The 24,902-nt window shown below is 38.0% G+C and overlaps 1 protein-coding gene across 6 annotated transcripts in view; it reads left to right on the forward strand.

Annotated features, from left to right (window-relative positions):
• The window catches only part of ZNF438 (zinc finger protein 438), a 150,088-nt gene that overhangs the window by 116,183 nt on the left and 9,003 nt on the right, over positions 1-24,902 (forward strand). For 3 of the 6 annotated variants that reach the window (XM_053573131.1, XM_053573130.1, XM_053573132.1), the window contains 3 exons: positions 6,506-6,573; positions 19,458-19,541; positions 23,488-23,703. In XM_053573131.1, the coding sequence (XP_053429106.1) occupies positions 6,537-6,573; positions 19,458-19,541; positions 23,488-23,703 (337 nt within the window). In that variant the 5' untranslated portion in view covers positions 6,506-6,536. The remainder of the gene's footprint in view (positions 1-6,505; positions 6,574-19,457; positions 19,542-23,487; positions 23,704-24,902) is intronic. The other 3 variants (XM_053573133.1, XM_053573134.1, XM_053573135.1) reach the window with 3 other exon arrangements.

Below are 24,902 nucleotides of genomic sequence, written 5' to 3' on the forward strand. Positions count from 1 at the left end.
CCTCTGTCTCCCTGGGCAACCAGAGGAGGCCAGGCATCTTCCCAGGTGGCAACCACCACCGAGCAGATCTGGGACAGAAATGCAGGCCCCGTGAGTAAAGGGTTTGCCTGAGGCAGTAGTGGCCTGGGTAGAGCACAGGGACTAGAAAACACACGCCCAGAGCCTGGAAATTCCCAGGGCAGGGCTTACCCAGAGGACCACTTTACTGAGCCTAAGACACACCTGGCCCTCAGGGGATCGTCAGCCTATAGACAAAGGAAGGCAGGAGGTTAGAACTGACAGCTAACCAAATATAAACCTGCAGGAGGAAAGACAAGGCCTGAAGCGCAGGCTCTGGGAACGCAAAACAGCTGCTTTTCTGCAGGGGAATTTAGCAGGAACAGAAACATGAATGCCCACGATGTTGTTCTGTTCTGTTCTGTCAGTAACATCAATCAGGTGTGAGGCTGGAACTGAATGAACACCCCCAAGCCTCCATCAAGCACCCGAGGTAGTCAGGCCTCACCTCCCCCTGCTGGATAGAGGCAGAGCACAGTGGCCTGGCTGAGCAGAAATAGATTTCCTTGTGATTCAGGCAGGTGCAAACCCCTGGAGTATCTGTTCACTAGAGGCAACTGGGTCACAGCCCTGCAGGGCTATCAGTGACTGGGTGTGATAGAGGTACAAGGTGGGGAAGGAGGCATCAACCTTCCCAGACTAATCCGTTTGCTGGGTGGGTCCTCCTGACCTGAGGGAGCACCGGAGCAAGTCATATCTGAGTTATCACCAGACCCCTGCTATCCAGTTGCCAGAGACCTTATAAACTATTCCACCTGAGACAGGTGCTGACTAAGACAATTGATTTGGACCTTTTGAACTGAGCCAATCACCCAAGGACTATTCAAGTGGTGCCCTGGGTGTGTGGTTGAGGGAAGGTTTGATTTTCCTTTTCCATTTGTTGCCTGTGGGGGGCAGGGTGACTTAATTGCTGGTATTTCTCCACAGCTGAGACTTCAACCCAGAGTAACTGTTTCTCTGGGATTGAACAGAGACCAGCTGAAAACAAGACAGAACCACTTAGCCCCACCACACCAAACAGGTCCCCAGTTTCTCAGGCCATAGCACTGTACGGGTCCTCGACAAAGCTCCAGGGGGAAAATCAAACAGTATAAAACAATCATGGGGCGGAATCAGTGGAAAAACTCTGGTAACATGAATAACCAGAATCAACCCCCGCAAGGAAAGCTATGGCAGATGTAACTACAGATCCCATTCATAAACAGCTGGCCAAAATGTCAGAAATCGAATTCAGAATTTGGATTGCAAAAAAGATTAATAGAATGGAGGAAAATTTGGAATTAGAAATTTGAGGAGCAATTCAAAAGTCAGAATTAGAAATTTGAGGAGAAATTCAAAAGTTGTCTCAAGAATTTAACGAATTTAAAGACAAAACCACCAAAGATTTTGATGCACTGAAGCAAGAATTTGTAGCCCTCAAAGATCTGAAAAATACAGTAGAATCCCTCAGTAAGAGTGGAGCAAGCAGAAGAACGAATTTCTGACGTTGAAGACAAAGCCTTTGAACACTCCCAAACTCTCAAAGAGGAAGAGAAATGGAGAGCAAAAACGGATCATTCTTTTAGAGAGCTCTGGGATAATTTGAAGAAGGTTAATATCCGCCTCATTGGAATCCCTGAAAGTGATGACTTGGCCTCGCAAGGCAAAGGGCCCTTCTCCATGAAATTATGAAAGAGAATTTTCCAGACATGCCAAGAAATTGTGACATTCAGAGAGCAGACAGTCTCAGAACCCCAGCACGACTCAATATGAATAAGACATCCGCCAGGCATATCATAATTAACTTCACTAAAGTTAATATGAAGGAGAAAATTCTCAAAGCAGCCAGACGTAAGAAATTTATTACCTACAAAGGGAAGGGTATTAGAATGAATGCAGATCTCTCTGCTGAAACTTTTCAAGCCAGAAGAGGGTGGTCACCGACTTTTAATCTCCTAAAGCAAAATAACTTTCAACCCTGGATCCTGTATCCAGGTAAACTTAGTTTCATTTATGATGGAGAAATTAAATACTTTAATGACATTCATATGTTGAAGAAATTTGCCATAACCAAACCAGCTCTTCAGGATATTCTCAGACCTATCCTCCATAATGACCAGCCCAATCCTCTACCACAAAAGTAAGCTCAGAAACTTTTGATCAATCTCCAACTTCCACAGTGGCAAAAGTATTAAAAATGTCCACTGGACTTTTGAAAAACTCAATACCCAAAATTTTAACAGACCTATCAATATTCTCCATTAATGTGAATGGCTTAAAGTGTCCTCTAAAGAGGCACAAGTTAGCTGACTGTATACAAAAACGCAGGCCAGATATTTGATGCATACAAGAGTCACATCTTACCTTAAAAGATAAATATAGACTCAGGGTGAAAGGATGGTCGTCCATATTTCAGGCAAATGGTAATCAGAAAAAAGCAGGTGTTGCAATTCTATTTGCAGACACAATAGGCTTTAAACCAACAAAAATAAAGAAGGATAAGAATAGTCACTTCATATTTGTTAAGGGAAATAATATGGTGAGATTTCAATTATTAATATTTATGCACCCAACCAGGATGCACCTCAATTTATAAGAGAAACTCTAACAGACATGAGCAACTTGATTTCCTCCACCTCCTTAATAGTCGGAGAGTTCAACAGTCCTTTGGCAGTGTTGGATAGAGCCTCCAATAAGCAGCTGAGCAAAGAAATTCTAGATTTAAACCTAACCATCCAACATTTGGATTTAGCAGACATCTACAGAACATTTCATCCCAACAAAACTGAATACACATACTCATCAGCCTACAGAACATACTCCAAAATCGATCACATCTTAGGTCATAAGTCTAACCTCAGCAAATTTAAAGGAATAGAAATTATTCCTTGCATCTTCTCAGACCACCATGGAATAAAAGTTGAACTAAATAACAACAGGAGCCTGCATACTCATACAAAAACATGGAAGTTAAATAACCTTATGCTGAATGATAGCTGGGTCAGAGATGAGATTAAGAAGGAAATTGCCAAATTTTTGGAACAAAACAACAATGAAGACACGAATTATCAGAGCCTCTGGGATATCGCAAAGGAGGTCCTAAGAGGGAAATTTATAGCACTGCAAACCTTCCTAAAGAGAACAGAAAGAGAGGAAGGTAACAACTTAATGGGACATCTCAAGCAACTGGAAAAGGAATAACATTCCAACCCCAAACTCAGTAGAAGAAAAGAAATAACCAAACTTAGAGCAGAATTAAATAAAATCGAAAACAAAAGAATTATACAACAGATCAATAAATCAAAAAGTTGGTTTTTTGAAAAGATCAATAAAATAAATAAACCTTTGGCTAACCTAACCAGGAAAAAAAGAGTAAAATCTCTAATCTCGTCAATCAGAAATGACAAAGACGAAATAACAACAGACTCCTCAGAAATTCAAAAAATCCTTAATGAATTTTACAAGAAACTCTATTCTCAGGAATATGAAAATCTGAAGGAAATTGACCAATACTTGGAAGCACGTCACCTTCCAAGACTTAGCCAGAATCAAGTGGAAATGTTGAACAGGCCCCTGTCAAGTTCTGAGATAGCATCAACCATACAAAACCTCCCTAAAAAGAAAAGCCCAGGACCAGATGGCTTCACATCAGAATTCTACCAAACCTTTAAAGAGGAACTAGTACCTTTATAACTCAACCTGTTCAAAAATGTAGAAAAAGAAGGAAGACTACCCAACAAGTTCTATGAAGCAAACATCACCCTGATCCCCAAACCAGGAAAAGACCCAACAAGAAAAGAAAATTATAGACCAATATCACTAATGAATATAGATGCAAAAATATTCAACAAGATCCTAACAAACAGAATCCAGCAATACATCAAACACATCATGACCAAGTCGGTTTTATCCCAGGGTCTTAAGGCTGGTTCAACATACGTAAATCTGTAAGTATGATTCAGCACATAAACAAATTATAAAACAAAGACCACATGATTCTCTCAATTGATGCAGAAAAAGCTTTTGATAATATCCAGCATCCCTTCATGATCAGAACACTAAAGAAAATTGGTATAGAAGGGACATTTCTTAAACTGATAGAGGTCATCTACAGCAAACCCTCAGCCAGTATCGTATTGAATGGACTTAAATTGAAATCATTTCCACTCAGATCAGGAACCAGACAAGGCTGCCCGTTGTCTCCACTCCTCTTTAACATTGTAATGGAAGTTTTAGTCACCGCAATTAAGGAAGAAAAGGCGATCAAGGGTATCCATATAGGGTCAGAAGAGATCAAACTTTCGCTCTTTGCAGATGATGTGATTGTATATCTGGAAAACACCAGGGATTCTACTACAAACTCTTAGAAGTGATCAAGGAATACAGCAGCATCTCAGGTTAGAAAATCAACATTCATAAATCTGTAGCCTTTGTATATACCAACAATAGTCAAGCTGAAAAAACAGTTAAGGACTCTATTCCATTCATAGTAGTGCCAAAGAAGATGAAATATTTGGGAGTTCATCTAACAAAGGACGTGAAAGATCTCTATAAAGAGAACTATGAAACTCTAAGAAAAGAAATAGCTGAAAATGTTAACAAATGGAAAAACATACCATGCTCATGGCTGGGAAGAATCAACATTGTTAAAATGTCCATACTACCCAAAGCATTATAAAATTTTAATGCAATCCCCATTAAAGTTCCACTGTCATACTTTAAAGATCTTGTAAAAATAATACTTTGTTTTATATGGAATCAGAAAAAAACCTCAAGTAGCCAAGACATTACTGAGAAATAAAAACAATGCAGGAGAAATCACGCTACCAGACCTCAGACTATGCTATAAATCAATAGTGATCAAAACAGCATGGTACTGGCACAAAAACAGAGAAGTAGATGTCTGGAACAGAATAGAGAACCAAGAGATGAATCCAGCTACTTACTGTTACTTGATCTTTGACAAGCCAATTAAAAACATTCAGTGGGGAAAAGATTCCCTATTTAACAAATGGTGCTGGGTGAACTGGCTGGCAACCTGTAGAAGACTGAAATTGGACCCACACCTTTCCCCATTAACTAAGATAGACTCTCACTGGATTAAAGATTTAAACTTAAGACATGAAACTATAAAAATACTAGAAGAGAGTGCAGGGAAAACCCTTGAAGAAATCAGTCTGGGCGAGTATTTTGTAAGGAGGACACCCCCACCCTGGGCAATTGAAGCAGCTTCAAAAATACACTACTGGGACCTGATCAGAATGGGAGAAGATATTTCCAGCTAATGTCTCCAACAAAGGTTTAATAACCAGAATCCACAGAGAACTCAAACGTATAAGCAAGAAAAGAACAAGGGATCCCATCACAGGCTGGGCAAGGGACTTGAAGAGAAACTTCTCTGAAGAAGACAGGCGCACAGCCCACAGACATATGAAAAAAATGCTCATCATCTTTAATCATCAGAGAAATGCAAATCAAAACTACTTTGAGATATCTAACTCCAATAAGATTAGCCCATATCACAAAATCCCAAGACCAGAGATGTTGGTGTGGATGCGGAGAAAAGGGAACACTTTACACTGCTGTTGGGAATGCAAATTAATAACTTCCTTTTAGAAAGATGTTTGGAGAACACTTAGAGATCTAAAAATAGATCTGCCATTCAATCCTATAATTCCTCTACTAAGTATATACCCAGAAGACCAAAAATCACATCATGAGAAAGATATTTGTACCAGAATGTTTATTGCAGCCCAATTCATAATTGCTAAGTCATGGAAAAAGCCCAAGTGCCCATCGATCCATGAATGGATTAATAAATTGTGATATATGTACACCATGGAATATTATGCAGCCTTAAAGAAAGATGGAGACTTTACCTCTTTCATGTTTACATGAATGGAGCTGGAACATACCCTTCTTAGTAAAGTATCTCAAGAATGGAAGAAAAAGTATCCAATGTACTCAGCCCTACTATGAAACTAATTTCTGGCTTTCACATGAAAGCTGTAACCCAGTTATAACCTAAGAATAGGGGGGAGGGGGAAAGGGAGGGGAAGGAGGGGTGAGGATGGGCGGAGGGAGAGTGATTGGTGGGATTACACCTGCGGTGCTTCTTACAAGGGTAAACGTGAAACTTAGTAAATGTAGAATATAAATGTGTTAACTCAATAACTAAGAAAATGCCAGGAAGGCTATGCTAACCAGTGTGATGAAAATGTGTCAAACGGTCTATAAAATCAGTATATAGTGCACCATGATCACGTTAATGTACACAGCTATGATTTAATAATAAAAAGAAGAAGAAGAAAATAAAACTTCAGTTCTTAGTGGTTCAATCCATTTCTTACTATTTATACAGGTATAAATAGAAAAACTTTAAAAAGTAACTTAAGATACATTTTTTTGTGTGCATTAACAAGATATCTCAATTGTTTTCTAATTGTTATTTGTGCTTATTTATTTTTAGAAACGTTATTGTTCAAATCAAATACATCATAATGCAGAATTCATTATCACTGCCACCAAAAGATCAAGGTAAGATCAGCTATCTGAGGAAAATGATAACGTGTATGACATACTGTGTATATAATTTTAATTGATACACTTCATGTCCCTACCCTCTAACAAAAATGTGACTTATTTTCTAGAATGAAAAACAAAAATCATAATTATATATGAAAGTTAATTTCTTTTGTTAAATTACTTGTGTGTACATGGATTCCTGAGTTAGAAGAACAAGTCTTCTTTCCTAGGCTAACAGCATGTTGAGAGCAGGGCTGTGTCATTCCACCCAGTACTCACAGAGCCAATGGAATCAAGCGTTGACCATTAAGCAGAATGACATAGGTATTCTTTTTTTTTCTTTGTTTGAGACAGAGTCTCACTATGTCACTATGTCCCCCTCAGTAGAGTGCAATGGCATCACAGCTCACTGCAACCTCAAACTCTTGGACTTAAGCGATTCTCCAGCCTCAGCCTCCCAAGCAGCTGGGACTACAGGCGCCTGCCACAATGCCCTGGCTGTTTTTTGGTTGTAGTTGTCATTGTTTTTTAGCAGGCCCTGGCAGGCTCAAACCCGCCAGCCTCAGTGCATGTGGCTGGCACTGTAACTGCTATGCTATAGGTGCCAAGCCAACAGGTATTTTAGTATGCATAAATAGGACAAGTACATACACATTTATACGTGCATATGCGCACATCTACGTAGAAAAAATATTTGCTTATACATTTCCTTGACCTATTTCTTCCCATAACCATTTACAAAGAAATAGAAAAATCCTTTCCCCTCTGTACAATTTATAAAAAAAAAAAAATCATGAGTTCTTTAAAAGAAACCTCTTGAGCTTCTAGAAAAACAGTTTACATGTGGAGATACAGTTTTTTATTAATAAAGAATAATGAAATTGTCCTTGCCATAAAGGGTACACTCTAACCCTTAGGAAGAATACAGTCTTTCTCTGGCTGTACCTAGTGTCTTCCACACAGAAGAAAAGTTTCCATGATGCAGAGTTGGGCTGCTTTAGTGGACGGTGTCGCTTTTCGTGAAAGAAGGGAATTTGCCATGAAGAACCAAATAGAGCAGATACTCTTCAATCGCTGTACCAATGAATCTGGATTTGAAAATAAATTCTACCACTTAATTGTATAACCTTAGGTATGTCACTTGACTTCAGCTTCCTTATCTGTAAATCTAGAAAATGAAGATGATAACTCCCACCCTATGGACATGTGGAGTGTTAAGGAGATACTATATGGAAAACATTAAGCATATTATTGATTGCATGGTAGGCATGTAAAAGATGATAATGGGGACTGTCGCCCTTTTATGGTTTCTGTTAACAGCTGGGCTCTCTCCATCCTTGGAGGGAGGGTAGTGAGAGGGAGGGGCATGAGGCTGCTGCTTGCTGGGGATGCCTAGTGGCCTTAGAAGGCCAAGCATAATCCAGGGGGGCTTTTGCCAGGATCACCAACCAGTAAGTGACTGACTTAAGAATTGAACCTAGATCCATCAAATTCAAAGCTCACTATTCTTCCCTAGTATCACATTGCAAATTTATAAAGAATATTCTAATAATTTTTTATTCTCCCTCTTTGTCTTCTCTGATCAATCATATTAAACTTAATTATATACGTGAATGTTTAAAGCCATTTTAAACAAAGTAGGCAGAAATTATAGTTTATATACTGGGAAATTATATTATTAAGGAAAATAATATACATTAGTATATATGGGGGCTAAAAGTTGTCCAGTTATTTATTAATTTTCTCATTAATAAATGAGTAAATCAAATGCTTTCTGTGTGTTCTGGATTACTACTAATGTTTTAGCAAACAAAAATATTATTTTTTTAAACCAAGTCTCACTGTATCACCCTGGCATCACTGTAGCTCACAACAACCTCAAACTCCCATGTTCAGGCAATCCTCTTGTCTTAACCTCCCAAGTAGCTGAGACTACAGGCACACACCACCATGCCTGGCTATTTTTTATATTTTTAGTAGAGACTAAGGTCTCACTCTTGTTCAAGCTGGTCTTAAACTCTTGAGCTCAAAAGTGGCCTTCTCAGGCAGCACCTGTGGCTCAGTCGGTAAGGCGCCGGCCCCATATACCGAGGGTGGCGGGTTCAAACCCGGCCCTGGCCGAACTGCAACAAAAAATTAGCTGGGTGTTGTGGTGGGCACCTGTAGTCCCAGCTACTCAGGAGGCTGAGGCAAGAGAATCGCTTAAGCCCAGGAGTTGGAGGTTGCTGTGAGCTGTGTGAGGCCACGGCACTCTACCGAGGGCCATAAAGTGAAACTCTGTCTCTACAAAAAAAAAAAAGAGTGGCCTTCTCTTCTGGCCTTCCAGAGTGCTAGGATTACAGTGTTAGGAGCCACCACACCTAGCCATATTTATTAATTATTCTGTTTATATTTGTCATCAGATATTATTTATGTGATGTGAGAAGTTTGCTGGGCACATGTCATTTATTAAATGCCGATTGATCTATTTAACCATTGATGACTATAAATATGGTACTTTTGAATTACTGACTTATATACATGTTATATACATGATGTATGAAATTCAGGTAAGACATCACAAACGAAAGTTATGGGACTTATGGAAAATCTGCCACACCAGCATACTATCCCCTAACAAAATTTCATATGGTGGAAGCAGGTTTAATGATCACCAAGGTGATTCTTACCAGAAACTATGCCAGATGCTGTGAGGGAACCAGAGATAAATCAGACAGAGCCTGAGCTTGTAAGAAACAAATTCTATTAGAACAGCATACATGTATATAATTAACTAGAATAAAACATGATAAATGCTGCATTAGAAGGATTATGATACGCTTTGAAAACCTGAATGAAGGAACAGTTGAGAGAGATTTTTGAGGCTGGTCAGGAAACACAACGGAAAAAATGACATTTGCTCAGGATTTGAACATATGTGTAGAAGTGAATCGGGTATAATTAGAAGCCAAGGGAGAGGGTTTAAGCTACAAAGAACTGGCAACATTATGAACAGAAAACTAAGGAGAAACTCTCATTTCTTCTATTTAATTGTTTTTAAATTTTAGATCGATTTAACCTTGTATTATTGTTCTAATAATTTATACTATATTTTAGGTTGTCTGTTGTAATTTAGTGTCACCATTATTCTTTTCTGTTGAGAATACCAGTTATAGAAATCTCCAGAAGTTCATAAGACTTACTTTATTATAATTTTCTATCTCATTCAGATTTGGAGATAGGATTTACCATTTCCCATAACTTTTTTTCTTTGATATTTTTATAATGAACTAAATTGTTTTTTTTTTAAAGGCATGAAAACAATATAAAGCCAACTGTAACTTCCACTTCAGATTTGCTAAAAGAAAGATAAAACCACAACGATTAAAACTCCAAGTGAATTTATTTACTTGTCAGATAAGAAAACTCAAACAGGTGAACACCATTGCCAAATGGTTCTCTGACAGAGACAATTTGTATTTTCTGTGTGCTAAGAAGATGACTTTCACTGTGGTTATGCCAATTGGTAAAGTTTATACCTTGGATAGGGCAGGATGAATTTTAAGTTCCTACATAGTTTGTTAAAACAAATTGCACAGGCAGCACCTGTGGCTCAGTGAGTAGGGCACCGGCCCCATTTACCGAGGGTGGCGGTTAACACCCGACCCCAGCCAAACTGCAACAACAACAAAAAAAATAGCTGGGTGTTGTGGCGGGCACCTGTAGTCCCAGCTACTCTGAAGGCTGAGGCAAGAGAATTGCCTAAGCCTAGGTTGCTGCGAACTATGATGCCACAGCGCTCTACCCAGGGCAACAAAGTGAGACTCTGTCTCTAAAACAAAACAAGTTGCACTATTCATTGGTCAAGAAGGAGTCTTTATTTAAATCGATCTGTTTTACTGGAGTCTCTCACAGTCCTTTGCCAGCTCCATGGTTCAGTGTTGCCATTTCCTGGACAGATAGAAAGGTCTTAAACAAGTCTTTGTCACACATTTGTATTGTTTAAACATCATTTTCAAGTTATGAGTGCTATTTCTATGTAATGAAAGTAATGAGAAGTAGCAGTGAAGAGGGAGCAAATGCTCTGAGGCACACAAACGGGCACCCCTCCAGAGCCACTGCATTAGCTAAATGTGAACTGTACACCTACTACTGGTTTTCAAAACATGCACGTTATTTGACTACAAAACCACCGCAATTTAAATCCTACCATAAGGATTCATGTTTGGATCTTTTAAAAAAACAGTATTTTCTATTTCAGTAAAATACTTTTAAACTAAGTAGCTATGGTATTGTCTAAAAATATATTCTTCTGTCTTACAGACACACAAGTATAAACTTCTTATAGATACAGACATTTTGGTATTAGTGACTACAGTACTTTAGAACTCAAGTTAATATGCTTCTCTTTAAAAGTTTAGGGAAAAGATCTTACTTATTTGGGCTTTTAGTATCAGTTAAGTCTTTCATAAAGTTCTTGATGAAAGTTCTATCTTTAGCAGGGTTTAAAGCACCCTGGCATGTGGTGGGCTCTCAAATACATATTAAACTATGTCAAAAATGTTTTAACTCTCAAACATTTTTTTATAAATCATATCTGATGCTGTGAAAACATTTTAATCTTTTTTTGTTTTTTCATGAAACACCAACCTGGATAAAATACTAAGGTCAATGAAAGCAAATGTTTATTTAACAAATATTTATTGCCTCTTAAGAAGCAGTGTGCAAGGAGCAAAGGGGGAAAGTAAAACCAAACTAAGCTCTGCCCTCTTGCAGCTTTTTAATTAGTAACACTGGGCTGCCTGTCCACGCAGGAGTTTACTTTTATGGGGATTTAACCTAAAAATGGTTGATTATCTTGTTATCTAACTAACCATGGTCTCACTCTTTCGCACATGGTATGAAAGCTATTTTCTTAAGGTCCCTTCCTGTTTTTTCTCCCTCTCCCCACCTCTCCTTTAGTCCAATGAAAGAACACTAAGCTGTACAGCTGTGTCATTTTTCTGCCCTTTATAGGCTCTGTGATGTTTGCTAAATCAGTAAACCTCAGCACCGTCATCTTTCCAGTGGGGATAATAATTCTTTCCCTGTAACACTCAGATAAGATAAGATAGAGTGAATTCTTATTATTTGTAGTAGTTGTGTTCTGTAAAGTCATTGGGAACACTGCCTTGGTAAATCCTGAATCATCGCTCCTAGGGGATATGCAAGGTTAGGTTCCTGTGGGACTCTGGTCACTGTGTTTTTGTCAATGATTAATACATAATCTTGTTTTTTTTCTATGCGTTTTTCTGTTTAAAGATACCTTATTAAATATAATCAGTTCTTTAACATTGAACTCACAGACACAGCTGTGCCTAACAGAGCTTACCAAGCACAAGTTATTTTTTTCATAAAGCACATCACAGTATTTTCGTATGTAGAACACTGGACAACACTTTAGCACTGTGCTTGAGGGCCATACTAAACTGCAAAATTATTGAGAAAAAAATGCAAAAAACAAGGCACAAAATAGACTGTGAAAAAGGACAGATATTTACAGTGTAAGAGCTAAAACAAGAGAGCCAAGTGTCACCTTGTTCAACCTCAGCTGGGAATGTGCATGTCAGGTGGCTCAGATTTTCCCCACTCTGCACATGTCTGTGAATGATCATAAAAGCACATGCATATTGATTTAGGGGTTACAGATTTTAGTTTTAACAAGTAGACAAATTTGCAAATAACAGAATCTGCAGATAATGAGAATCCACTGTAGATGAATGTAAAAACTCTTTTAAAGCACAGTATAATTTTCTCAGTATAATTTGCAGAACAGAAGTTATTTTGGATGACATTTAACTCAGATATTATGAATTTTTGCATAGTTAATATTAAAAATTTCAAGTTCACAAAGTAATAAATACATTATTTGAAAAGTGACCATAAGTTCTAAGGTCAGTAAACTACAAAGAAAACTAGTATTATAAGTTCTTTGACTCTCCAACCTCATATTTAATACACGGTAGCAAGGAGAACCACTGTAATTCGATGCTTTGCGTTTAGTGGTGAACATTGCTTCGTGACCTCATTATTAGGGGGGAAATCACTCCTTTATGTATTACCAAAATATTATGTTTCCAAATATGTGAAATTCATATGGAAACATTTTGATGTTAACAAGTGGTGTAAATGCTGTTCTTGGACTTTTGGGTACCATTTTAGGCTGCAGACTAAGTACAGATTGACATTTTCAAGCTGGTTCTGGTTAACTCCTTAATGTTGGAAATTAGAACTTTCCAACATAATAACTTCTGCAAAACACCATTGTGCCTTCTTAGCTGGTTATGCTGTTGACAAAAGAACAAATGTAAAACACACAGCTACCTGCAGGAATGTCCTTATAGGATGAAATGGAATGACCCGGGTGGCCTAAAATTTATTAAGTAAACCTTATATAGAAGTTATTTTCTTAGTTTGGGATAAAATATTAGAGTTTCAAGTAGTTCTGTTAGTAACTTTATATTATGAGTAGGAATAGTCCTATTTCTCCTGCTTAAAAAGCAGTCTGGTAATCAGATAACTTACTTGGGTATGTATTAATGTCAGTGTGGCCGTTTGGCAGCAGAGTCTCTCAAAAATTCCAATTAACCATGTAAATATATTTCATAGCATCACATCTCACATTGTCAGAACCCCTGCTGCCTTTATATCATTAACATAAATGCAGGTGCAAATAGCATTTATGTACTTTGATAGAAAGCAGTTGGAGACATTTCACTGTGGGACACAACACTTTCAGATTGTGTGCATCTGTTCAAATAATGTATCCAGCCCCAGTGACATGAACACAAGGATGCAAACATCTGCCCCTGAGACCATTTGCAATAGAGCAGATGCTTACATCTTTATTTATGCAGATGGTTGGTTGATGAGTTGAGCAGAGATAAAAGCAAAGTAGTTTGACAGGGTGTTTAGTTTGTTATGCAAGGAAAAAATATAGGCTAAGCATTTTTTTATTTATAAAAATTAGTAACAAAATTCATAAATCTCGTAATGCTTTCAATAGAGTATACATAGTGATCCCACATTAATTAGAAAGAGCAATTTATGATTATTTTGGTTTTGATAAAATACTTTTAAATGATTTTAAATGGTTTTGTTAAAATCCTTTATAAACAGTGCTCTGGACAGCACTTCAGCACTGTGCTTGAGGGCCATACTAAACAATGATTATATTTCTTAAAATTGGATAAAAAATATAAATATCATCAAATTGAATATAATTTGAGATATTACATAAATATGAACTCAATTTAAGTAAAATATGCTTCTAAAGCATTACATATTTAAAAGATTTCAATTAAGCATTATTTCATCTGTGTTCTAACATTTTAAATAAGATATTTTAAATATAATTAATATTTTTATTAGACTGAATTACCATTTAACACATTATTATCAAAACTCTTACCTATTGATCTGCCATAGTATTCTCAAAGAAACAAAGGTGAAGGAATAAACACCTAACAACAAAAAGCAAAACATTTCCAGATTTGATTTTCTATTCTTTCTCTCTCTCTTACACGCACACACAATTACAGAATTTCAAAAGGTAGAAGTTAGATTTCATCTAGGTTGGCAGTTCTGAGACTTTTTAGTTTCAAATACTAATACACTCTTAAAAATTATTGAGGACTCTAAAAAGCATGTATTTATGTGGGTTATATCTATCAATATTTATCATATTTGGTATTTAAAAGCATAAAATAATACATGAATATATTTAGAAATAACACTAAACTCGTTCCATCTTAACATAAATAACGTAGTTGAATAAAATAGACTACATTTTCCAAAACAGAACATTAATGAGGAAGTGGGATTTTCTGCAGTTATCTTTGAAGTCTGGCTTCATTGAAGACAGTTTGAGTCTCGTATTTGTTCCTGTATTCAGTCTTTTGTGATATTGGCCATGTTGAAGTATTTGAAGAAAACCCAGCTTTACATTAGCTGATAAGGGAGGGAATATATTTCAGATAGTTGTGGGTGTGTTTCCTTGATGCTACACCAAAACTTGTCAGATGGTAACTTCTTAAAGTTTAGTTGTAATGTGAAATTTGAAACGATATTGGTGTACTTGTTTTATTCTATTACATTTTAGTCTGTCTGATGCTTGAATGAGTCTTTTACCCATGCGTGTAACATCATGCATTAGTTATTTAGAAAACATTAGTTCACAGAGTTATCCGGGTCTTTTATATACTTCATCGTACACTATATATATATATATATTTTTTTTTTTCTTTCTTTCAGTTTTTGTCCGGGGCTGGGTTTGAACCCGCCACCTTCAGCATATGGGGCCGGTGCCCTACTCCTTTGAGTCAGAGGCGCCACCCATTGTACAATATTTTTAAAATCACATTCATTAACATTACCACCAGCCTCCTCTGAAAACTAATGAAGTTCTGAGAAGCTTTGAGCTCTTGGTAGTAAATTCAAATTATCCAAAATTCCATTTGCTACCAGAAAGAATGGTTTTTATCATTGACAGCAAAATACTTGTAGAAGTTTTTCTTATAATGGCAAGCTTCATTCTTATGCTTTTGAAAAAATGTCTGCCAGGTACCCAAATCTAAACATGTTTTTTCAACATATATCTGTCAGATGTTCTTTCAAGTAAAAATGGTATTTCATGAAAAAAGCAAGCAGTTCTGCTTCACAATTGAACCAAATGCTTTTCCTCAAGGCAGCAGTCAGCTTCTATATGGAGCAGACGTGCACTAGGAGCGTGAGCCATTTCATCACACAGAATATTAAAAAGGCATGTCCTTAAGGATCAACATTTCATAGAACTAAAAATTTTCCCTGCTTTTTGTTCTACTATGAGAGTGTAGTGGTGAAGAACACGACTGCTTGGACAGTTTGCTGTCACTGCCTTCATTCAGATTACTGTCCTGGAATTTTACCCATCATCTCCTTTACTCTGTACAAATGCTAACACAGAGGAAAAGACGAATGAAAGCTTGATTAACAGCATGAAAAGAGAATGATGGGACCCTCCCCACGTTTCCACAGACCATACTTGGAGGAACGCTGATCGAGTCTAATTCCCTCTTGCTCAAGGAAAGGAACTAAGGCCAGTAAGGATAAAGGCTTATTATTTTGCTGAAATTCATTTCAGTGGTCAGTAGAAGAACCAAAGCCAAACCTCTGCTCTGTGCCTTACAAGTGATGCAAAGAACTCCTTTCTCACCCTCCCCGAAAAAGAAAATTTCTCAAACCACAACACTGAATTTTTTTTTTTTTTTATTGTTGGGGATTCATTGAGAGTACAATAAGCCAGGTTACACTGATTGAACACTGAATTTTTTTTTTTCATCAAGTTTACTAAAGGAGCAGGAATTGCCACATGAGGAATATAGAAATTCTTTTAGCATTTTTAGACTTTTCTTTCAGGCCCACTGTTTTTTAGTGACCTTAGATTTAGAAGTAGGTGGTATGTAATTGAGAAGTATTTAAGAAATTTATTTTTTTTAATTATAAAAGACCTTAGTAATTATTTTTTCCTTCACTCTCGCTCGCCAAAACTACTTTGTCAGTGCTTTTAAAATTGTCATTAAATTTATTCTGTAATTGAAGCTTTAAAAAATTTACATTCTGGGGTGAGCGTGAAAAGTTCACCAGAAGCTATATAAAAAAAGGCCACTGGCTTGTAAGTACTAGGGCATTGCTGAGTGCTGTGTACATTCTATTAAGTACCTCTCTAGCAACCATGCTATAGATTTCTGTTAAAAGGAAGATTTCTCTCTCCTAACACTTACATTTCCTGATTAGGAAAAGGTTAGTCAAAAAGATCTTTATTTTCTCAGCATTGAGATAGATTATGTGATACTCACCAGCCATTGGAAGAGACCCACATGTAAACAGATAAATAACTGAACACCTCAGTAAGTTCAGTGTGTTGGAATGGAGGGAGAACAGCTTTGGTGCCAGACAGACCTGGGTTCAAATCTACCTCTCACCAGCTTTGTCACTTTGCAAGAAATATTCAGTTTCCCTATCTATGGACTGGAGATGTTAATGTCAAACATGGGTGGAGGATTAAGTGAGATAATCAAGCATTCAGTCCAACTCCTGAATCAGGGGCATTTTAGTACCTCAGAAAGGAATTTGAGGACCCTAAGTGTTTGGGGAAGAATAGAAATTGATGGGTAGAGACAAGTGTTATAGACCACCTGTCACTGTCAGCCAATATGCAGAGACGAGGGTAGGTACACGAAAAGTTATTTCTCAGAAGGCGGGCGATTCTGGAGAACAGTAAGAATAGCCTCTCCAAGACTGTTCTGCTTTCCTGTTTCCAAAATCACAGTTTTATATGTGAAAGTTCAAAGTAAAAAGCATGTTAACCCTTATCTTAAACAATAATAATCAGAGAACCCATCATTCCAATTCAAAAGTTAATCTGCTAAATCAATGGCCCGAAACTACTCAAGATATACACGTTTAGGTTAAACCTGAATTTACAAAACCGCGAGATTGGGAAACCTGAGGTGAAGGTCATGTAAACTGACCAGACCAGCTGCGTCACACCCTAGCCTGAATGACTCCCATCTTATCCTCACTACGTGTGCTTTCACAAGGAACATATACACATCTGCAGTAAGTTTTCTCATGAAGAAAAGAAAGGAGATAAGGCCCAAAACTTTTATTGCTACTGTTACTGTTTTTTTATTTTTGTGTTCAACAAAAGCCTAGGAGAGAGCATGTCAGTATGGTTGGACTGTAAGTAGTTTGCTCATTTAGTTTAAAAAAAAAAAAAAAAAAGCACTATGACTGTCAGATGCTGATCTAGAGCCTCAGGTCCTGGCAGTGAGCAAAACAAATCCCTGCTTTCTCGTGCTTACATTTTAGTGGGAGGAGACAGTAATGTAGGTACTACAAAAGACACTTAAAGCAGAAAAAGAGAACAGCAAGCAATTGCCTGGGGCTGAAAAGCTCCTGCTTTATTACATTTAGAAGGATGGTCAGGAAAAGCTTCCTAGGAATAGAGGAGCCACTGAGATGTAGGATCCCTGAAGCAGATGGAGGGTCCTGGAGATAAGTGTGGGTGCAGAACAGATGGGCAACACTCCACTTCCTTATTCCACGAGGCACAATTTTTTTCTTTTTGCATTTTAATTTTTCAGGACTTGAAGTAGATGAGTCATATATTGGCAGTAATAATGCTTCTCCCTCCTTTCTCCTTATGCCAGAAAAGGTTTTAATAAGTTTATTTGTGTGGTATAATCATAAACAAAAGGAGAGAAGGCCCGTGGATACAGAGAGCTAACTGTATATCATGAAGCAAGAGGAAACCAATTACCTAAAATATTAATGCAATAAAAGAAAAAAATATAACACGATGTGGTGGTTTGTTAAATTCAAGTAACTAATTATTCCTTTGGAACCACATAATTAATGTCCCAGAAGAGACAGGCAATGAGTTCCCATATAATGGCCTCTCTTTTCCAGGTAGTCAGAGTCAAAAATCATTGGCAGGAGAGAGATGGTCCCAGGGGGTTAGGTGGGGTGGGATAAAGGGGTGGGGTGGCTCCAAGAATAGGGAGAAACCTATGCTACCCCCATGAGGATCTGAAGGGCGTCTGTTAAAGATAAGTAAGTGGATTGTGGAAGAGATTATGAGTCTGGAAACCTTAAACTTACAATGTCATCCTTTGTTCATAGTGGCTGGGCTTCTCCAGCACTAGGCAGCAGGCAGTGGGGCTGGAGAGCATCTGGTAGGGCCAGCTGGGGAGGGCTCTTAGGAAAACAGCCCTGGGTGACTATCCAACAGCCTTGAGACCAGTTCTGGCACCTGGGGTGTTTGCCTAAGAACTCGTAAGCATGACTTCAGGAAAAATGGAGCCTTAACTCTTACAGATTCCTAACCTGTACTAGAAGTTGCTTTCAGCCAGGTTTTGTAGTTATCATCAAAGGACAATAAAGACACGGATGGAGAAGCCCAGCCGAATTCAAAGGAAAAGGAACTCAGAGTGGTCACCGCAGCTTTCAAGTTCTAATGGCTTATCTCTGTGTGCTAGCTCAGGTCGGAATTTGATTACTTTAGTGCCTCAGAATCTGGGTGCTGGTTAACTCATACCCAGCTAATACCAGTCAGTGCCTGAGACTTCATGTTCTTTTTCTTTAATTCTTCACAGCATCAGTATTGTAGTGGGTCTCTCTACGTTAAGGAAAGATGTGCCTCGCTTAAAGAAATAAGGAACAGTCAAGACTTACTGGCAACAGTGTTAGGGCGTGATTAGCCATATAACAAGGGAGTATTCTACTTCTTGAAGACCCGTTGCTGCCCAGCCTTTGCATTTGTACTTACAAATCATGTACTGTCTGACATAAAAGCTGAGATATAGAAAACCTTACACCAAAAAATATTCCAGATCACTGTGAGTTGAAGATAAGTCTGATGTGAAGTAGCTGTAAAACTATACTCTAAAACAGTGGAACAATTAATTTTTTAAAATGAAGTTTGCATACTCTTCAAAAATGCCTCTTCTATATAAAGTAAACCTGCTTTTGGAATTATAATATCTTTGTGATTCCAGCCCCTTGCTTTTAACTGGACTGTTGTTGAAATGCTGTGATCTTTACCACATTAGTTTCATCATCATGGTATCTTGACCAAAAGCAAGAAATCTGCCTATGTTCTAGTTTAATTGTTCCAACAGACTGCGTATTCTGATGTCGAAACCTTATCTTTCTGTTTATCCCACTAAGGAAAAGGTTTTCTTCACCAACTGTCACCTTGTTAGTCTTCCTAGATACTTAACTGTTCTAACTGCTATTGAAAAATGAAATTGAAAAAGAAGGGGGCCCATGTTTAATTTGTTAGGGGAAGATTTCTTGCCATGAGACATTGTGCAGCTCACTAAACTCTTTTGCAGGAGAAGTTTCCATGTTGACCAGTCCTGTTGAGAAACAGCTGACTCAGGAAATGTCGGAGTCTACCAGAAAGACAAAGTGCACAGGTATTTATTATAGGGGAAAAGACATCAAGTAAAAAGATCTGCTGCTTTTCCCATGTTGAGGTTAGTGATCAAGCTCTAAATTTCAACTGTGTCTCATCTGAATGTTAGTAATTCTAAGTAATAGGAACAACAAAAAGAAAAATGAAAGAATGAGGTTAATAAAGCCTTCAGAAGTTCCTGTTTCTCTTGATTTGCATCTTTGGAAAGTCATTAACTCACAGTTACCTTTTTATGCTACTGAGTCACTCTTATATTTGGGCAAAGATACAAACTTGAATGTTTTGTAATCACGAATCAAATTTTATGACTACTACAGATCATTTTTGCCAAAAAGATAAACAACTTACTGTTACTTTCCTAAATGTATTAAAAACACAAAGTGTTTCTTACAGTTTTCAACTGTTTTTCATCAGAAGCACTTGAAATCAAAACAATCTCTCCTAGAATAGAACTAACAAAAGCGGCATAATTAAAATGAAGAAGAAATTCGTTGAAATTGAAAGTTATGAAAATGTATTTTAAATAGTAAAGCTTTTTAGAAATACTTTTCATTTGGGACATAATTATGTGGCTCCAAAGGAATAATTAATTACTTGAATTTAATAAACCACATTGTATTATTTTTTCTTTTATTGCATTAATAGTTTAAGTAATTGGCTTTTAAATTCTTTTATAAAAAAAGAATGTTTCCTCTTTCTTCATGATATGCTGTCAGCCTTCCATATCCATAAAGTCCATCATGGACTAAAAATATTTTTTAAAAATTGCATCTGTACTGAACATGTGCAGACGTTTTTCTTGCCATTATTCCCTGAACAATAGTATAACAACCATTTACATAACATTTACATTGTATTCGATATTATAAGTAATCTAGAGATGATTTAAAACATAAGGGAGTATGTGCATAGGTTATATGCAAATACTAGGCCATTTTATATCAGAGATTTGAGCATCTGTGGGTTTTGATATCTGCAGGAGGTCCTGGAACCAATCCCCCATGTATGCTGAGGGATTACTGTATTTACATATCTAATTTATTCAGTTTTATGGGCTATAGTTTCCTTTTGGTGCCTAGTTTTTCTTTCTATAAGTAAGCTACCTTAAACTTAATGATTTACTCAGCAAAATACTAAAATCTACAAATAAGCGCCTTCAAAATTCTGAATGCCCAGCCCCTATCCACTATGAGAGCCCATGTATTTTCCCTTGAATTGAGAATTCATATATCCATTGCTCTCACTGTCCTCCAGAGATGTGGCAAGTTGCCCTAGTCCCAGCCTAGGCCCCATCCCTCATCCCAGGGCCACTGAGATCTGTGCTCACCACTTCCTGAACATCTACTAGGGTAGTTGCCTTCTTCCTTGCTAGGTTTAGGAGCAAAATTGACCTCAATACTCAGCATAAACAAAAGTAAGGCATGTCCCCCTAAAACTGCTCTTTAGAATGCACATGTGTTAACTCCTATTCACATTGAATTATTAATCCAGTTAGCATTCTGTCAGCTTGTATGCATAAGTTTGCAAAATAGAAGGAAGGATGTGACAAAGGAGTAAGAGAGCCTGACAAGATAGATCAGATGTTAGGAAAGGTGGAGCTACCCAAGTGGGTGTCAGGAGAGGGGCCCGAAAGAAAAAAACACCGTTCTACTGGGAGCATTACTTACAAGAGTAGGAGCCAAGAAAACGTCCCTTTCACTCTCTGAAAGTTCACCTGACAAATGACAGATTAATGGGGGAAAAGGCGTACAAATTCATCTAATTGTATTCATCTAGTTGTACGTGGCATGGAGCCTGGAGAATGGATACCCAGCGGTACAGAAAAAACTGTCCATTTTTATGCTTAGGTTCAACAAAGTTATCAACAGCTATGTAGAAATACGATTAAACAAGAAGGGTCTGATCTAATGCTAATAGACTGAGTAGGGGAACCCAGCAAGGCCTGTTGGGAGTCTTCTTGGCCTCTGAGCCGCATTCCTTCCTTCTGGATGTGGGGCGGGGCCCTCTCTGGAATGGGGGTCTGATGACCTACACTCAAACAAGGCAGTTCAGATAATTTCTTGATGGCCAGTTTTCACACAGAAAGAAAGGGAGAAAATTACGAGTATTGTGTTTAGGTTTTAGGTTTGCTTTAAGGAAAACGGGTTCTAGTTTCTGTGACTCATGTTGGCAAAGAGGGAGCCTGGTTTCTATGGCTGGCCTCTGGGGAGACTGAGGAGCCAGGAGGGCAGGAGAAGGTCAGAGAGAAACTTTTGCTCCAGAGCCCTTCCTTTTGAAGTAGTGTTTTCCCAGCCTCAGTTTTTGCTTACTTCTTAGAGTAGAAATACCAGTTTAAGGATCCAGAACTTTTTCCATTCAACATCTGGGCCTTTTTTCCCTCACCGAAAATCAATGTCAGGAACCTCATACTTCATGGCAAGGAGAAAGCTGAAAACTAATATCTGCTCAGCATCTAATGTGGCAGAAACTACCCTGGCCTCATCATAGGTATTTTTCTCATTTAGTCCTGCCAATGACCTTTATAGCCAGACACTATTAATTCCTGTTTCATGGATGATAACATTTGGGCACAGAGAGGGATTTGCCAAGGCCACAAGTACATGACAGAGCCAGGAGTTGAAACCAAATCTAGTTCTAAACCCCAAAGCCACGATCTTTCCGCTGGAGACTCTGGTGATGACCATAAACAGGCGTGATGGCTCACAGTCGGCAGCAGGGGCAGGGAGAGCCCCTGGAGTGAAATGGGCCAAGGCTGAGTTTCAGCGCTGTTACTCAACCAGCTTTAGCAATCTTTGTCTACAAAATGGACGTAATAGTAATTCCTAACTCAGGTTATTATGGGAATTAAATGAGGTGATGCATATCTGACACATAAAATACTACCTATCATTGAGATAATGTTAAAGAAACAATATTGATAAAAAAGTTCAGCTCCTCAGAAAATGAGAATTTTCTTCTCTGCTAACCAAGGAATAAAAGAACTGTTTGGTAGTACAGCTTTCAAAGGCCTGTACTGAGTAGAAGGTGCCTGCATGTCCCTGGTGGTGTTAAAGAAGGGGAGGGGGAGTTAGCCAAGAGTGCAGCTGAGCAGAACGGGACAGGAGTGCCACGGAGATTGGACAAACTAGACTCCACGCAGATGTCCAGTGGGGGATGCGCTTGTTTCTGCTGGACTGTCTCAAATTTCCTGAAATTCGGGTCAAGATAACAATGAATCTAGGAGGTCTTCCTGCTATGGATATGTGGATTAGAAACAAAAGAACACTTGTGTCTGTTGCCAGCCTGTTTTCAGTGCACGCTCTGCAGTCAACGCTCAATAAATTCTTGTTGACTCTGCTGCTGCAGACCTTGGACAGTGGCTTGGGGAGAAGGTAGGCAATGGCTAAATGTGTTTATAGGTTTTTCAACAAAATTAAGTTGAGCTCCCTTGTGTTATGAGACATTTCTTTTATCCTAGACTTCCCCAGGGTTTTACCATATTTATTTTAACAAGAGGCCATCTTGGGAAACAGTTTGAACCCCAACTGGAATTTATTATCTGAAAGCCAAGTGAGAGGGAGAACAAGGATGCCAACAAATAAAATTGAAAATAGGATTTTTCAGTTTAATAAAATTAAAACCTAAACAACACCTAAAAGTTTTGCTCTTTAGTGGCTAAGACTTGGCAGCTATCCTGAGCCTGGATCCAGGGGGCCTGTTTCAAGAACGGGGACACTCCTCCCTTTCTCTCCCTATTCCCTCCTACACGCTTAGCAGTAGGCCTCTGATCCCCAACAGACAGAATAATGGAACTTTGCCCAAACCAACGACCAGACACGGGAACAACTCTGTTCAGAAGCAACAAAGCAGGCCTTGGTTCTGCCAGTGGAAATCAGGAAGTGAGTTGTTTGTAGCTATCTAGAGAATTGCCTCATGCTCTTTTCGTCTCTTAATGCTATTTATGCTAGCTACCCTGTGGAACAGTTGGATAACTCTGGGTTGGACAGTGACACCTCGTGCCATTGAGCCCCCGCTCTCCCCTCTGCTGCCTCTAATACGCACACACTGTCCATCAGATCCAGTCCTTTGGTGGGAATGGAGCAGCAGGAGGAGGAGGACACACGTTGCACACTCTCCAAACAAAGTCCGGCAGCCTTTCTGGATTTGTCAGAACCCTATGGATAGTAAGTGGCAAGTTCACCTATAAAAACCTGCTTTTGCTTTCAAATGACTATTAATTTTCTGTGAATTCTTTTAAATGATAGTAGAAATTTTAGGCTATAACAAGCCTTTTCTATTTCAAGTTTTATTATCTTGTTTTTCTCCCTAAGGTTCAGAGATGCTATTCTGTTTTGAGATTAATTAGGGCAACTTTGTATATAATCTCCCCCTCCCCTTTGAGAGGAGAAAAAAAGAGAGAAAGGTCCTTGCTTCTAATTGTAATGTACAGTTTGTCTTATTATTTAATTTCCTCAAGCTTCATGTTTCTAAACCTGTAAAAGGGGAACAAGAATACATATTTGCTGAGTTTGGGTGAGGATTTCATTAAAAGACAGCACAGATTCTAGACCAGTGTTTTTCAACCTTTTTTATCCCACAGAACACTTGAATCTATAGTTAAACTTCTATGGCACACTTAAATGATGTTGATCAAAAAAAGTAAAAAAAAAAATATGCTTTGAACTTCTTTCAAAAATAATTTAATTAATGATCTTTTAAATATTTTTGCAGCCTACCTAAGATCCTCTCACAGCACACTAGTGTGCCATGCATACTAGTTGAAAATCACTGTTCTGGACCATAATAAGGACTTAACACCTCCTAGTTTCCCCTAATTACAGTTAGATCAATTTTTCACCAACTGTAGAATGTCACTTTTCAGAAGAGTTCTTTTAATATGTTCAACATATTAAAAACAGCCCACATTTAAAATCCTAATATTAAATATTCTTGTTGAATAATTGTGCAAAATTAATTTTACTGAGTGAGGCTTTTATGTCTTTAGTTAATAAAAGTCCATGTTTAGTGCCTTAGAGTCCTGTGAGCCTCTTTAACTTTGTTATGGATATTTTTGCAGGATTTCCAGAAATTATGTATGTCAGTGGAAATTTCTACTTCTCATTATTTAGTGCACAGTTCTATAAGAACTGTAATTTAGTAGGTGCAGGTGAGGGCTTTTAGATCACACCATCTGTGAAAGGCCTTGTAAATGCATAGGGGACTAAACCACTGTTGTAACCATATTGCAGAGAAAGACTTTCTATAATCACACTATCTTAGTATTTCAGAGTTTTTTTAAACTTAATGGAATTTTCAACTTCTCTAAGGACTCCTCTTGTTCAGTCAACTAAACAAAAAAGTGTAGCTATTCTAGCATAACTGA

Source organism: Nycticebus coucang, chromosome 20, assembly GCF_027406575.1.
Source record: "Nycticebus coucang isolate mNycCou1 chromosome 20, mNycCou1.pri, whole genome shotgun sequence".
Taxonomy (NCBI): domain Eukaryota; kingdom Metazoa; phylum Chordata; class Mammalia; order Primates; family Lorisidae; genus Nycticebus; species Nycticebus coucang.